The sequence below is a fragment of the Corylus avellana genome, chromosome ca7 (assembly GCF_901000735.1).
Source record: "Corylus avellana chromosome ca7, CavTom2PMs-1.0".
NCBI classification, from domain to species: Eukaryota; Viridiplantae; Streptophyta; class Magnoliopsida; order Fagales; family Betulaceae; genus Corylus; species Corylus avellana.
This window is the reverse complement of record NC_081547.1, coordinates 9,548,989-9,562,690: the sequence shown is the minus strand read 5'-3', so window position 1 is coordinate 9,562,690 and position 13,702 is coordinate 9,548,989. Positions and strand designations below refer to the sequence as shown.

The following is a 13,702-nucleotide window of genomic DNA, read 5'->3' as shown; positions in this document are numbered from 1 at the left end:
AGATTTGAAATCGCAGACTCTGTTGGCGGTTTTAGACGAATAAAGGCAGACAATAAAAGGTTGCTTTCTCAACTGAACCCCAAAGCCTACTATATTCCACATGAACCCGACTGACCCTTTTGAATTCTGAAAGAAATTACACTTTTTCATTTGCAACAAGTTGGGAGCTTTTATCAAATGGTTCTATTTCTGGGCACAATTCGCCCTACCCCTTCCCTCTCCTGTTTTGCCCATTTCAGACGCCAAATCTCACTCAAAAGCCCTGCAATTTCAGTTTCCAGAAATGGGTTCTCTCCCTTTAGACGATTTTTTCAGGCTTCTCTTCAATCTGGTAAGTTCTGCCGTAGTATGCTTTTATCAAAAGCTCGCGTTTTTCTCATGGTGTTATATGCAATCAAATGGGTATTATATTTTGGGGCCTTAGGCAATAGTTAAGTGCCCTACCTATTGAGCCGGCCCTAACTTCGTTTCAGTATAATTAGATTGCATGATTACTATTCTGTCCTCGTTATATATTATTTATATGCACTAATGTGCCTAATGTGCATCTATTAATGTGTCTTTGATGTCGCTAGAACACCAGAATCTTATGGGGTTTTGAAGATTATCTAGTTTCAGATTGTGTTTTTGAAAATCTTATGTTGAATGTGGTTAAAGGGAACTGACTTTTAAATAATGTTGCTCACAATGACATGCTGGATCATTTTGTTTCAATGATGATGTTGTTTTTTCAATTGCTTTGATTTTGTCTTGACTTGCAGTAGATTTGGATTGTGTTTTGAGCATTGCCAAAACCTCGCTGTGTCAAGTTGCCAAGAAGTCAACTTAAAAGGAGACAAAGTTGGGAATTGTTCTTTTTTCTTTTTCTTTTACATGCTCACACCTTGATAGAGTTTCCAAGATTTCTTTTGATTCTATGTTTTGATCAACATACTTATGGTGCCACATAATGCAAAATATGAGGTTGATATTAACTTTTCTTCATGCCTTTTAAAAACAAAATTGAGCGCAACTGGATGTTATTGTAACCACTCTGAATAACCTTCTCTCTCTCAATTATAAAAATATGGGTAGTTTGGTTTAATTTTTTTTGTTTGAGGATACGTGCTCCTCTTAAACATTTTACTTTCTGGGATAAATATCAATAGACTCCATGTGCAGACTTTATTATGTTATCTTAAACTGTTTGTGGCTTTAGATAAACAGCGACTTTGTGTTGCATTACAGATTCTGCAAATGAGGTTGCCGGATTGCAGTTACCTGCCGACCAATCTGAAATCATATTTTTGGGGACGGGAACTAGTGAAGGGGTTCCACGTGTGAGCTGCCTTACAAATCCTTTAAAGACATGTCCGGTATGGCTCCCGAACCACTGCACTTAAGGCGATTTGCCATATTATTGTGTAATTAAATTTTTACCAAGTTTATATTTGATTGTCTGAATAACAGGAATGCTTTTTGGTTTTGGCAGGTTTGCTCAAAAGCTGTGGAACCGGGTAATAAAAATAGAAGACTTAACACAAGCATCCTTATTCGTTATCCTAGGGCCTCAGGACCATGTAACATTCTCATAGATGCTGGAAAGTAAGTGAAATTTGTTCTTATTATAACCTTTTTTTATGTTAATACAAGATAGAATTTCTTTTTCATATACCATCTTTTGCTTTATTCCCACATTGTGGTTGGCAAAACATGTCAGATTTGCACACCCATTGCGAAGTTCCATATTTTTATTATCTTTCTTGCTCTTATTTTCTACCTTAGTATTGAAATTCATCAGGCCCCCTTGCTGTCAAAGTTAATTTAACACCACAGGCCTTGCCCTGCCTACCTGCAAGGGTCCAGCTATTGAGTATAGATTCATAGTAGCAGTCCTACAAACTTGGTTGGCTTGGAGCTTCACCTTTTTTAGGGTATCTTATAGAAGTATTTAATTATAATTGTAATAATAATGATAACAGTAAAGTAATAGTCGTTAGGTCTTAGAAATTGGTCTTATTCAGTGATTAAAACTTGGGTTATAAAACTTTTCATCACCTAAGTCATTTGGTGTGAATGTTTAAGTCCTTTGTTAGTGGCAAATCTGTTACCTGAACCGTCACTATGGCTTTGCTTACGGATTTCGTGACCACTTGGGAGCTGTGTTACCATAATACCTAGTTGTGCTTACATTTGATGGATTAAGTGAACTACCAGAGACTCCGTGACCAGAGCTGTCACTTGGCCACGATTACGCTTAGAGTTCCAAAGAACTCTGTCACCTGAAACGTCACTTGTTTGGGCTTATGCTGCTAGGATTTTCAGAAGAGTTAGTAATGAAACCCTAGCATCCATGCGCATGGAATTTGGACCATAAGGTCCTTACATGCGAGAAAACCTGTAGTAAAAATGCAACCTTTCTACATGTTGCATGGATATTTTCCCCTCCTATAAATAGGATAGGGCGTCCCTTTTGTTAATGCTGAAACATAGACTATTCTTGAGTCTTAGAACCTCTTGTGAGGGTTTTCATATCTTCACTATTGTTGAGCCAAGAGAGCTTTGTATAGAGCTATTGTAACTTTCGCTCTTTCGAGTTGAGTTTGTTCAAATCACACCATACACTTAAACTGTTTTGAAGTCTACCGAGGGTTGGTAAGGAGTTCACATATAAAAGATTGGCCAACAATAGGGGTGAAAAGGCATATGGTTTTTTAACCGCCCACTATATATATATATATATATATATATGATGTTGTATGTAGTAGGATATTATATCGTATTACTATAGAAACGACGTCGTTTTGGTTTGTTTTTTTTTTGAACTTTTTTTTTTTAAAAAAATATTCTTTTAAAAAGCAGTTTGCGGTTATTAGGGTTATTAACCACTAGCCGCCGGTTAACCGCCTAGGCAATTACGGTTAGCGGTTTTAGCCAATAACCGCTAACTGTACCCACATTTTCACCCCTAGCCAGCGAGAAGTTGAAACCTATCAAGGAGATAGAGTGGCAAGTGAGGAGCTTGTCGTCGTACAGTGTCTTAGGGTTACAAAGGGTCGTAAGTGTTCATGTCTATACTTTGATCTTTTATAATAAAGTGTTCTATTGAGTTTGGCTGCCCTAAAGTAGTTTTACCTTTAAGGTTTTAACGGGTTTCCATTTCGTAACCAAAATCCTTATGTTGATTTGTGGTTGTGTTTTTTTTATTGTGGTTTATGTTTAAACAGTAATTTACTTTTGTCGAGTTACTATTTTATTGTGCTTGTTGCTAGTGGGGTTGAATCCCGGTTCTTTCGGCAGTGACGATAAGAAATTGATAAAACATGTTATAATCTTGATTCTTTTATTTACCTTTCAAAATGGTCAAAAAGGGTTCTTGCTCCTCATTGCTGAATTTTGTGCCGAAAAGAAAAGAAGTACAAGAAAGACTTACATATGATGGAAAGAGTTATATATGATGAGCATTATTCCTATTTTCACTATTAATCTGCTAGATACTCTGATAGTGAGAGCTTTTTTTCTTTTTCTTTTTTTTTTTTTTTTTCAAATTCTTCTGTGCAGGTTTTTTTATCACAGTGCTCTTCGTTGGTTTCCTACCTTTGGGTTAGTTATCCTCTCTGCTTAAACTCTTTAAGTTGTTCATGGTGGAACAAATCATCTGTTCATGCACAATGGGTTAGTTTACTCTAGGCTATATGACATTGGATAGGAGAAGACCTCAATACTATGTTCATTTTAGAAAACCGCTAAATCAGTGTGTAGGTTGTTACTTAGTAGGTGTTGACCAGAACACAATTTGAGTATTACCATTTTTTTATATAATAAAAGAGAAATGCTATGGGTACTAACTCTTTTACTAACAGAGAATTACACAACTGATGTGTAGCTCATTCATTGGAGAAAAAAAAAAATTAATTAAGAGAAATGTAACAAGTACCAATGAATGAGCTACACATCAATTTAGTAAGCTTCTATTAATAAAAAAGTTAGTACCCTTAGCATTTCTAATAATAAAAAGAAGTGTTATGACTTGGTTTCATACAGTTGAGGGATATGTATAGTGGATGGCATCATAACTTATTCTCAAGGGATGATTAAATGTCTTGTAAGATTTATGGAATTTAACAGAGTTTTCTGTTTTTCAATATCATTTTGTTTATTTATTTTTCTTAAGACTTGTTTAGTATTAGGATTTTGAAATCGATGTGATCTATATACATTTTTGACTTATCTTGACTTTATATCTGCTTCAAACTTTGGTGTTATAATTTAGGGTTAATAACTTTTTTGGTACTTGAGTTTTCACTTTTTTATTTTTTTCCCCCTGAGTTTTAAAACATGACAAATCTAGTACCCAACATATGGGAAAAGACGGAATCAGTACCTCCGTTAGGTTCCGTCAGTCCCAACTAATGGACGTCCACGTCATCGCCACGTAACTACGATATAATGGCGACATCTGTCACCTGGTTCCACATAAGCTAATAGGATTCATCTTCCTCCTTCAAACCCGAGCTTCCTTCCCCGTTTACCCCTAAATCGCACGAACCCTAGACCACGAGCTCCACAATTCGTTCTCTTGCTACTCGAACTGAGCTTGGATCAGTATCACTCGTAGGCACGGTAACGTCGAGCTCCCTTTCCTTCTGCTACCTTCGTTCTTCTTTTTCTTCAACTCAGAGCTACATACCTAGTTATCTCCAAATGACCTGAACCCTAGAATCGAGCTTAAATCGATTGTCCCCAGATCGAGCTTCAATCTGGTTTGCAGACGCACGCGTAAGGGATATCGAACTGTCTTCCATCCGTCGACCTTGAGAACTCGTACTGGAAAGCGCAGAGAAGAAAATGTCATCAAGTCGATTACGGGAATCCAAAGGAAAGGAATCTTCTCTCGACTTGGATAAGGTATCTACTCAAACCAATCAACCAATCTTGAGCTTTAGTTTTTTCGGTGGATACTGTACCCAAATTTCAGCTTTGGTTTTTTTTGGTGAATACTGTACCGAAATTAAGCTAGGGTTCACGCTATTTTCCTTAGGATCTAATGAAGTCATCATCTGCTTTTGGGTCATCTTCAGTGGACTGTACTCAAACGTCCTGGGTTTGTTACTGCTCGTTACCTGCACCATTGAAGACATCCTGGACTCCAAAAAACCCTGAAAGGAGATTTTGGGGTTGTACTACCTATGATTCTAACGTGAGTAGTTTCATTGCACAATGCATATTGGTCAGAAAGTTATTCCTGCATGAAGTGAGTGTAATGGTTGGATTGATATTTTGATATTTTATGTATATGTAGAGAAAAGCAGCATGTCGATTTTTCAAATGGATGGACGAATCAATTTGTGAAAAGGGTATGAAAGTTATTCCTACGCTGTTGGATAGGGTGAAAGAGCTGGAGAATGAAAATTGTCAATATTTGACAATGGTGAAAGACCTTGAGACTGAATGTGATAGCTACATTGCAAGGGTAAATCAGCTAGAGAAGGGGGATGATAAACAATTGGAAATGCTTACCTACTTAGAAAAGGAGAAGGATGTGTATAGGGCAAGAGAGAAATTTCTCATGTTTGGTTTATTGTTGTCATGGTTGATGATAATAATGTTGATTGGCATTAGTGCACTAAGTAAATGAGTGTTTTGTAATGTATGTATTTATGCAAGTGATTAGTTATAGACTCTTGTGTTATTGCACTAATTAACTAAATGTTTTGTCAATACTGTTTCAACTTAATTTGACCAAATTATTGACATTCTAAATATTGACCATAATTTGAGCATACCATGTATATGTAATCGAAGAAGACCAATTTGGACTATTTGGAATGTACACTGCATATTGGTCTACTTTGGACCATACTCAAACAATGCATATTGGTTTAATTTGAACCACACCCAAATATGCCATAAATTCGAATTAAACAAGTCCTTCCACATTGTCCATTAACCCAATCCGGACCATATCATGAGCATTCCAACTAAACAAGTACTTTCACAATCTAGACCACATCATGTACATTCCAACTAAAACATCCAAATATGCCATAAATTCCAAATAAACAAATCAGTCACAAACTTCCATTAACCCACATTGTCACAAAAAAACACAAAAACCGTAATTCCTATATGCCACATTTACAAAAAACATGCCACATTGTCAATACAATTATGCCACAAACTTCCATTAACCTACATCCAAGAGTGCTCAAAAAAATTACATCTCCATGTCACATTCCAACTACATTCCCTATTGTGTTGCCCTGAATTGTGTTGACTGTGAATGAAGTTGGTGTTGCCCCACTGGCTGTGATGGCTTAGCCTGCATCAACATAGGCAATATAATTAACATTATGCACACAAATTCTTACTACACAAGAACCAAAACTGATGAACTCACCATTGTTTATAGCCTAGCCGACCTTCTACCTACTATCTTGATGGAACTCCTACTTTGTCCACTTGCGGTGGTAGTTGATTGGGGTATGTCAGTTGGATGCATTGTCTGCGAGGTACCTCTCTATCACACCATAGAATAAAAAAACATGAATATGGAAAACATTTAAAATATCAAATGTCAAACTACCCTAGAGTATTATGAAGAAACGTACCTCAGTGTCAGTGTTCAGTTGTGGCTTCTTAACCTTCTTTGGGTATATCTTCCTATTTGGATTCTGTGGTCGGGTGCAACTCCTATCATTGTGGCCCAGCTGATTGTAGTTTCCACACCGTATATCATACCCCTTTTGACTCACCTTAACACTTTCATTAGGCTCGTTTTCATTAGGCTCATTTTCATCAGCTCCTCTTCTTCTCACCTTCTTTGGCCTACCTCGTTGTTTTTTGGGTAAAGGTGGCAGTGTGACTTCGTCATCATTGTTAATAGCCCAATCTTTAGGCCAGGCATCGGGTCAATGCTATATGCATATGACTTGTTATACGTATCCACTTGCATACTTTTCTAGAGTTTCCCTATTTTGGTAAATTGCACAGCAAGCATGTGGGTATGGAATCCCATTCTTTTGCCACCTACCACATCCACAGGTTCTTGATTTCAAATTGACAACCCTCCTAGCTTCATGGCTGTGGTCAACCTCAAATGTCAAGTCGTTACTTCAGTGGGAGATGTAATTCCTAGCATCTGACTTGTTCCTATCTAACTTTTTCACAATCTTAGGGCAAATAATATTGGTTGATGTTGCAACACCATTTCTTTTTTGGCTATCCGATTCATCAGTTGCCGCCTTATCATCTCCATGCCAGTAAGAATGGGCTGATCTCTAGCTTCAAGTACCCATGCGTTGAAAGTCTCAGCTATATTGTTCAGAAGTATGTCACTACAACTGGTCTCCCTAAAAGCATGCCTTGACCACATCTTTGGGTTCACCTTGGCAATGTATTCATGGGCTGCAGTATCCATTCCTTTTATCACTGATATATAGTACTTGAATTGATTTTCATTTGCTGCTCAAGTTGCACCCCACAATGCATCCTTGTATGCTTTGCCCTTGTAACCCTTGTTCTTGAAGTTTGCATGCAAATGTCGAACACATAGCATGTGTTCCACATCAGGCATCAGGTACTCCATGGCTTCCATCAGTCCCTGTGTAAGAAGATCACAATTTAATTAACACATGTTATTAGCACAATTTAATCGAGCATTCATTCAATTAAGATGTTAGGTTGTTACCTTTTGTCTGTCCGACATAAATGACCACGTGTGCTCCCTTGGATTCCCAATATCCTCCAACAAAGTGTTCAAAAACCATGTCCATGTGCCTCTACTTTCAGTCTCGCACATAGCATATGCTATTGGGAAGATGTCATCATTCTCATCCCATGCAATGGTAGCATGTAGCTGCCCACCATGCTGACCTTTCATAAAGCAGGCATCCACACATATCATCGGCCTACATCCAGCCAAGAAACCCCGCTTACAAGCATCTAAGGAAACGTACATCCTTTTGAAGAATAGTCCATTTCTTTGTATGTAAGTTGAGCTACCGGGATTCCACTTACGTATTGCATTGCAATATGCTCTCGTAAGTTTGTATTGCTCATCATCTGATCCGGTTAATAACTTCAATGTCATTCGTTTGGCACGGTGGCAAGCAAGCAAATTTATCTCCACATTGTAATCCCTTCGAACTGCCTCTTTCAAAGCACTAGCCTTCCAATTTGGTTGATCTCTGAAGCTATCGATGTATCGGTGTGCTGCCCACTTGATTGACGCCCTTTTATTAAAGTAATGACTTCCACAATTATGAACTTTTTCTAATGTCTTTATTTGAAAGTATTTCGTATTACTCTTCCATGATGCATATACTCCATCCACATTTTTTCTTACAATAGGTTGAAACTCGCGTTTTCCCATTATGCATGTATGTGTAATCAAAGCAATTTTGTACTACATACAGCTGTAGTCTCTTTAAACTCAGATGGGTTTGCAAATAATTGTCCCACATGTAGTTCAACCTTCTCTTTCAGATCATGCAGTCCATGCCATTCCGGATACTTTCTCATTTTTCTTTTTCTTTTACTTGTACCTTCAACATTCTCATCACTTTCTAGGCTGAGCAGTTCAGGACTTTCCACACCTTCTTCATTCGGCTGTTTGAGTTTGCCCTTTCCAGTGTCAACCTCCTTAGGAGCTGATGATGATACTTCATCCAATGGCTTGAACCACTTCATTGCAGCCTCCCTTGCCACCTGTAGAACTTCTTCATTTTTGGGATGGACATAAGTGTCATCCTCCATTCCATCAGTATCTTCAAAATCAGTTAATGGAAGAGGTTGCATATCCACTTCATCCTGCTCATCTTCTTCATCTTCATCCTGGTCATCTTCGTTATATCCATGACATGGAGGCTGCCTGCGTGTGGACTGTCTGGCAGTAGACGGCTTGCGTGTGGACTGCCTGGCTATGGACTGCATCTTCCCTTTTTTCTTCTCCCTGGAAGAAGTTTGCTCAACCTTCTCTTTTTTGATCTCCTTCATAAGCACCTCTTCATATCCATGATTATCCTCATGATCCACAAACTCATCTCCATCATCTCCATGATAACTATTTAAAAAACCATCTGGAACTTCAACAATAGCCCAACTATGTTTGTCTCCATCTTCTTCTACATTGACCATATCTGTTTTTTCTTCAACTTCTCCAACACCATCCTTTTCACCAACTACAACTCTAACTTCTTCTACATTGACCATATCTGTTTTTTCTTCAACTTCTCTAACTTCATCATTTTCACCAACTACAACTCCAACTTCTTCTACATTGACCATATCTGTTTTTTCTTCAACTTCTCCAACTCCATCCTTTTCACCAACTACAACTCCACCTTCGTTTTCACCAACTTCTGTATCTCCATGATCTACAAACACATGGAAGGTTTTGGACTTACAGTCAAACACCCTAAACATCTCTTGGACATGATTTCTCCTTGTAAGTTCACGAATTTCTTCATAATCATCAACCTTGTAATAGAGAGCAGGCACCTTTCCATATTGATAACCAAGGTATACTTCCACTATGGTTGTAATATCTGAGTAGCCTAACACAAAAATATCTAAATCAGGAAAAGTCATCACTTCCCCCCCTACATACTCCATACGTGGTCTACAAAATGAACCATGATGGTGAATAACGAGATTAATGGATCTTGTAAGTGGTGATCCTGTATCAACAAAATAATGGACATATGAGACATATACAGACCTACGTACCAATTCAATCTATCATGCACATTGGCCCCCACCCACCAAACAATCCCACATTACAGTAGCAACAATAAACAAGTCTTCAAAAGCATATATTAAAGTCTTCAATAGCCCACTGACAACCAACACAACAACCATATATTAAAGTTTCCAATGTGAAAAAGGTGAGAACTTTCTACTTGGCTTCGAAACAGACAAAAAGTACTACACTAAGGGACAACTAAAAAAACAGGCAGCCATAAAGTGATTGCAACGTCTCAAACCCATATGCTAAATAGTATTAAAAAAACACCCCACTGGTGGGGAATTCAGTTCAGCAAAGCAAAAGTATTCCCTATTTTATTCTCTAACTTTTTTGCAAAAGTACATACCTTCACCTCTCCGATTCCGATTTCTCCGAGGTCGTCCCATTTTGCTCCTCCCGTGTACAAGGTCTCCGCCAACGTGCTGAAATCAGGTCCAACCACGCCGCAAGGTCGATTTCCTTCCTAAAATTGACCCAACCCAAACTACCAGTCCACACCCAAAATCAAACTCAAACACTCAAACTTTCACCGATAATACTTCCAATCGTAAGCCAAATTGCAATCACAATCGAGAATCGACCCACCTAAATGGAAACCCTAGAACAAAAATTTGGGGAAAATACGGTTCTTATGAAGCCTAGGCCGACGACGAATGGGAAGAATGGGGAAAAGGGGGGAAATGTCGATTTTTTTTTTTACTTTTTTGTGACATTATCTAAACGACGTGGATTTTTTTTTTTATTATTTAATGGTGGACACGTGTCGCGATATAACTGGCAATGACATGGACGTCTGTTAGTTGGGACTGACGGAACCTAACGGAGGTACTGATTCCGTCTTTTCCCATATGTTGGGTACTAGATTTGTCATGATTTAAAACTCAGGAGGGAAAAAATAAAAAAGTGAAAACTCAGGTACCAAAAAAGTTATTAACCCTATAATTTAAGTGGTGAAGTCTTGGGTTTCTTGTATTATAATTTAGGTATTCTCATGCGCGCATGTTATTTTTCCCTTTGTATGTTAGTGTCAAATGTAAACACTTATATCTTTTCTAATTGCACAAATTAAGCAATTACATATCATTGATTGCTCTTATCATCTGAGTGCCTTCTACATTTAAGAAGCTTAGAAATTGCAACTAGAGATTCCTGAATATTATCAGTCTGGCCTAAATAGTCATGAAATCATGGATCACTATTTAAACTGGCATTATATCAATGCTTTGAAATAAACTATGCCCTAAAATACAAGAATAGTATGGATTCTGTGAATAATTATGCAGAGTACATTTTGTAGGACAGTCTTCCCCATTCATGAGTCACAGGTTGTTGTGTCTACATGCCACCGGACTTGGCGACCAGCTTGGACATTTGTTAAGAGTCCTGCCTTGTACTACTTGGAAAGCAATAATTTTTTTGACTCGCTTGTTTATTTAAGGGTCTCGTAGTTGTCAAAGTAATTCCAAAGATTTTTAAACTGGTGATGCTCTTGCATATTCTCTTATATCATATATGTCTATTGTCAGGTATTTGCCTCTTCGTAACAAGCTGCATTTCTGTCAGGATAAGAGCGCTTGATGCTGTTATTATTACTCACTCTCATGCTGATGCAATTGGAGGTCTTGGACAGAACACTTAGTAACATTATTTTATAAACAGTTACTGAACTCATGATGATGCATCAAGTTCTTTCCTCTCCTTTTCTTTTTATATCTTCATCTTTTTTAAATTAGAAAATCACATCAGTTCAGCACTGAAGGCTCTCTCTTTCCCCTAAACTCCCCCACCCCCAACCCAACTGTCCAGGTCTTGACGATCTTCGTGATTGGACAAACAATGTCCAGACCAACATTCCAATTTATGTGGCCCAGCGTGATTTTGAGGTCCAAACTCCAGTTTGTCTTTCTTGCATCAATTTCAATACTGCATTACTTTATATTTCTTTTTATTGAAATTATTCTGTCAGTGAATATATAAAATCACTTCACAAAACTTTTTGGTAATATGAACTATTCTCAGCTTTGTTTGATGATTGCAGGTGATGAAGAAGACCCATTATTACTTAGTGGATACAAGTGTCGTTTTATCTGGTGCTGCAGTCTCAGAATTGCAATTCAATATCATACATGAGGAGCCATTTGTTGTACATGATTTGCAGGTCAGAATATATTAGTTGTTTGCTTATTACAGGATAAGATTTTCTCTTTTAGTCCCAAATTCATGGTTTTTGGACATGTTCCAAAATTTCAATTTTTAATCCTAGTAAAATATTGTGTTCTAGCAGACAGTTTAATCTAGGGAAACAAAAATTATCAGTTCACCAAAAATTCTGACTTGTCTAATTATGATTTTTTAATGCCAGAACTGCAGAATCTGGGAAGGATAAATTGGTTAAATAAAAAAATGGATGAATGTGGCCAAGCATGTGAGCTGAGTTGGTTATACATGGTTAAATTGGTCGAAGTAGGAATTCTTCCATAGCGTTCTTAGAAAGATAGTCAGATCTTGTGATTTTCCACTTCTAAATGTAGATCTAAAGATAAAATAAAATGGAATAAATATGTCATCATCATGTGTATTACAGCAGAAGTACATATTTTTTAGCCACTCCTTGCTTAAGCACGTATTATATGCACTTTCGCATAAAGGTGGATCCAACATATAAAGCTGATGCGTATACATTTTATCTTGTCAATGTTGTGTTTCAGTTTACCCCTTTACCAGTATGGCATGGAAGTGGTTATCGTTCTCTTGGATTTCGTTTTGGTAATATATGTTACATTAGGTAATGCTTTCTAGGTGTCACGGATATGTTTGTACTTTTGAAATTAGTTTGGAGCTAATCTTTTTATTCACATTTGCAGTGATGTTAGTGACATACCTGAAGAAACTTATCCACTTCTGAAGGACTGTGAAATCCTGATTCTGGTCTCTCTCTCTCTCTCTCTCATGCAGCACACATGCGCACGCACGTCTGCAAATAGACAAACATATTTGTTTTATCCTCATGAACTTATTTATAGAAATCCATGATAAAATTTCTTATTTGGTTTGTATGTTAAATGACTTCTTCAGGATGCTCTAAGGCCAGATCGGTCTTCTTCTACACATTTCGGACTTCCTAGGGTAAACTTTTTTACATTTTTTGATGCAAAATTGTATTTAGCAAATCTAAAGATTTTTACTTACTATTCTTTTTCAGTCTTTGGAGGAGGTACGGAAAATCCAACCAAAGAGAACCCTTTTCACTGGTATGTTTAGTCTCCTTTCCTAGCACAATGTTTTTACTGTTCCCTAGGAACTCCAATTTCCCTTCTAGCTGTAGACCACCCTGATGCATCGACAATCCGGCAAGGTTTAACATCTATGATCAAAAGGTTGGAAGGGTTTCAAATTATTTATATCATATGATCTTTTAGGAAGCCCAATAATCACTCTCAGTTTAAAGCATCGGCATCTAAAATTACAGACGGTAATCCGCTTCTTTTCTGCAATTTGTGCTTGTGAAGGTATGATGCATCTGATGGATCATGAAAAAGTGAATGATTATCTTTTGAAACTGATGGAGACAGAGGGTCTTGATGTACAACTGAGCTATGATGGACTTCGCATACCAGTAATGCTCTAGCCATGACTTGACTAAAGCAATTATGTTATGGATTTGAACTTCAAAATTCAATTGGCCTCTCATAAGATCATGAAACATTTTCATGGAATTGGCATCTGCCCTTATAGTCCTTTCAAAGTCTACTGTTGATATAAACTGTGATTTTGTCAAGATGACAATTGTTTGAATCTGAATAAACCCATTCTTTCTTGTTTCTGGTCCTCATCACATTTTCGTATTCCAAGCGATTCCCGGATACTTTTTCCGCCCAAATCGGGGCATTTGATTAAATCATGTGGTAGACAGCCATATTAGTTTGGTTTTTATGAATTAGGTGATCCATTTGGGCACCAATACCATGGTCAATT

General features: G+C 37.5%; 2 protein-coding genes across 2 annotated transcripts; both read left to right on the top strand.

The window, feature by feature from the left end:
• Positions 1-38: 38 nt before the first annotated feature.
• Positions 39-13,658, top strand: LOC132187048 (putative hydrolase C777.06c). Its single transcript, XM_059601202.1, has 12 exons — positions 39-331; positions 1,228-1,355; positions 1,472-1,584; positions 3,541-3,582; positions 11,291-11,346; positions 11,534-11,610; positions 11,766-11,885; positions 12,436-12,512; positions 12,592-12,655; positions 12,803-12,853; positions 12,930-12,978; positions 13,237-13,658. Exons 1-12 carry the CDS (start codon positions 178-180, stop codon positions 13,353-13,355), a joined length of 1,050 nt encoding a protein of 349 aa, XP_059457185.1. The 5' UTR covers positions 39-177; the 3' UTR covers positions 13,356-13,658.
• On the top strand, positions 4,314-6,390 carry LOC132188439 (uncharacterized). Its single transcript, XM_059602882.1, has 3 exons — positions 4,314-4,887; positions 5,021-5,179; positions 5,282-6,390. The coding sequence occupies exons 1-3, from the start codon at positions 4,828-4,830 to the stop codon at positions 5,615-5,617; spliced, it is 555 nt and encodes a 184-aa protein (XP_059458865.1). The 5' UTR covers positions 4,314-4,827; the 3' UTR covers positions 5,618-6,390.
• Positions 13,659-13,702: the final 44 nt, after the last annotated feature.

Excerpts from the sequence above, each read along its gene's own strand:
- LOC132188439 (XM_059602882.1), top strand. The coding sequence starts at position 4,828 with ATGTCATCAAGTCGATTACGGGAATCCAAAGGAAAGGAATCTTCTCTC. Across the intron at positions 4,888-5,020 it reads CTTCTCTCGACTTGGATAAG|GATCTAATGAAGTCATCATC; the intron begins GTATCTACTCAA and ends TATTTTCCTTAG. Across the intron at positions 5,180-5,281 it reads GTACTACCTATGATTCTAAC|AGAAAAGCAGCATGTCGATT; the intron begins GTGAGTAGTTTC and ends ATGTATATGTAG.
- LOC132187048 (XM_059601202.1), top strand. The coding sequence starts at position 178 with ATGGTTCTATTTCTGGGCACAATTCGCCCTACCCCTTCCCTCTCCTGT. Across the intron at positions 1,585-3,540 it reads ATTCTCATAGATGCTGGAAA|GTTTTTTTATCACAGTGCTC; the intron begins GTAAGTGAAATT and ends TCTTCTGTGCAG. Across the intron at positions 12,979-13,236 it reads AAAGAGAACCCTTTTCACTG|GTATGATGCATCTGATGGAT; the intron begins GTATGTTTAGTC and ends GTGCTTGTGAAG.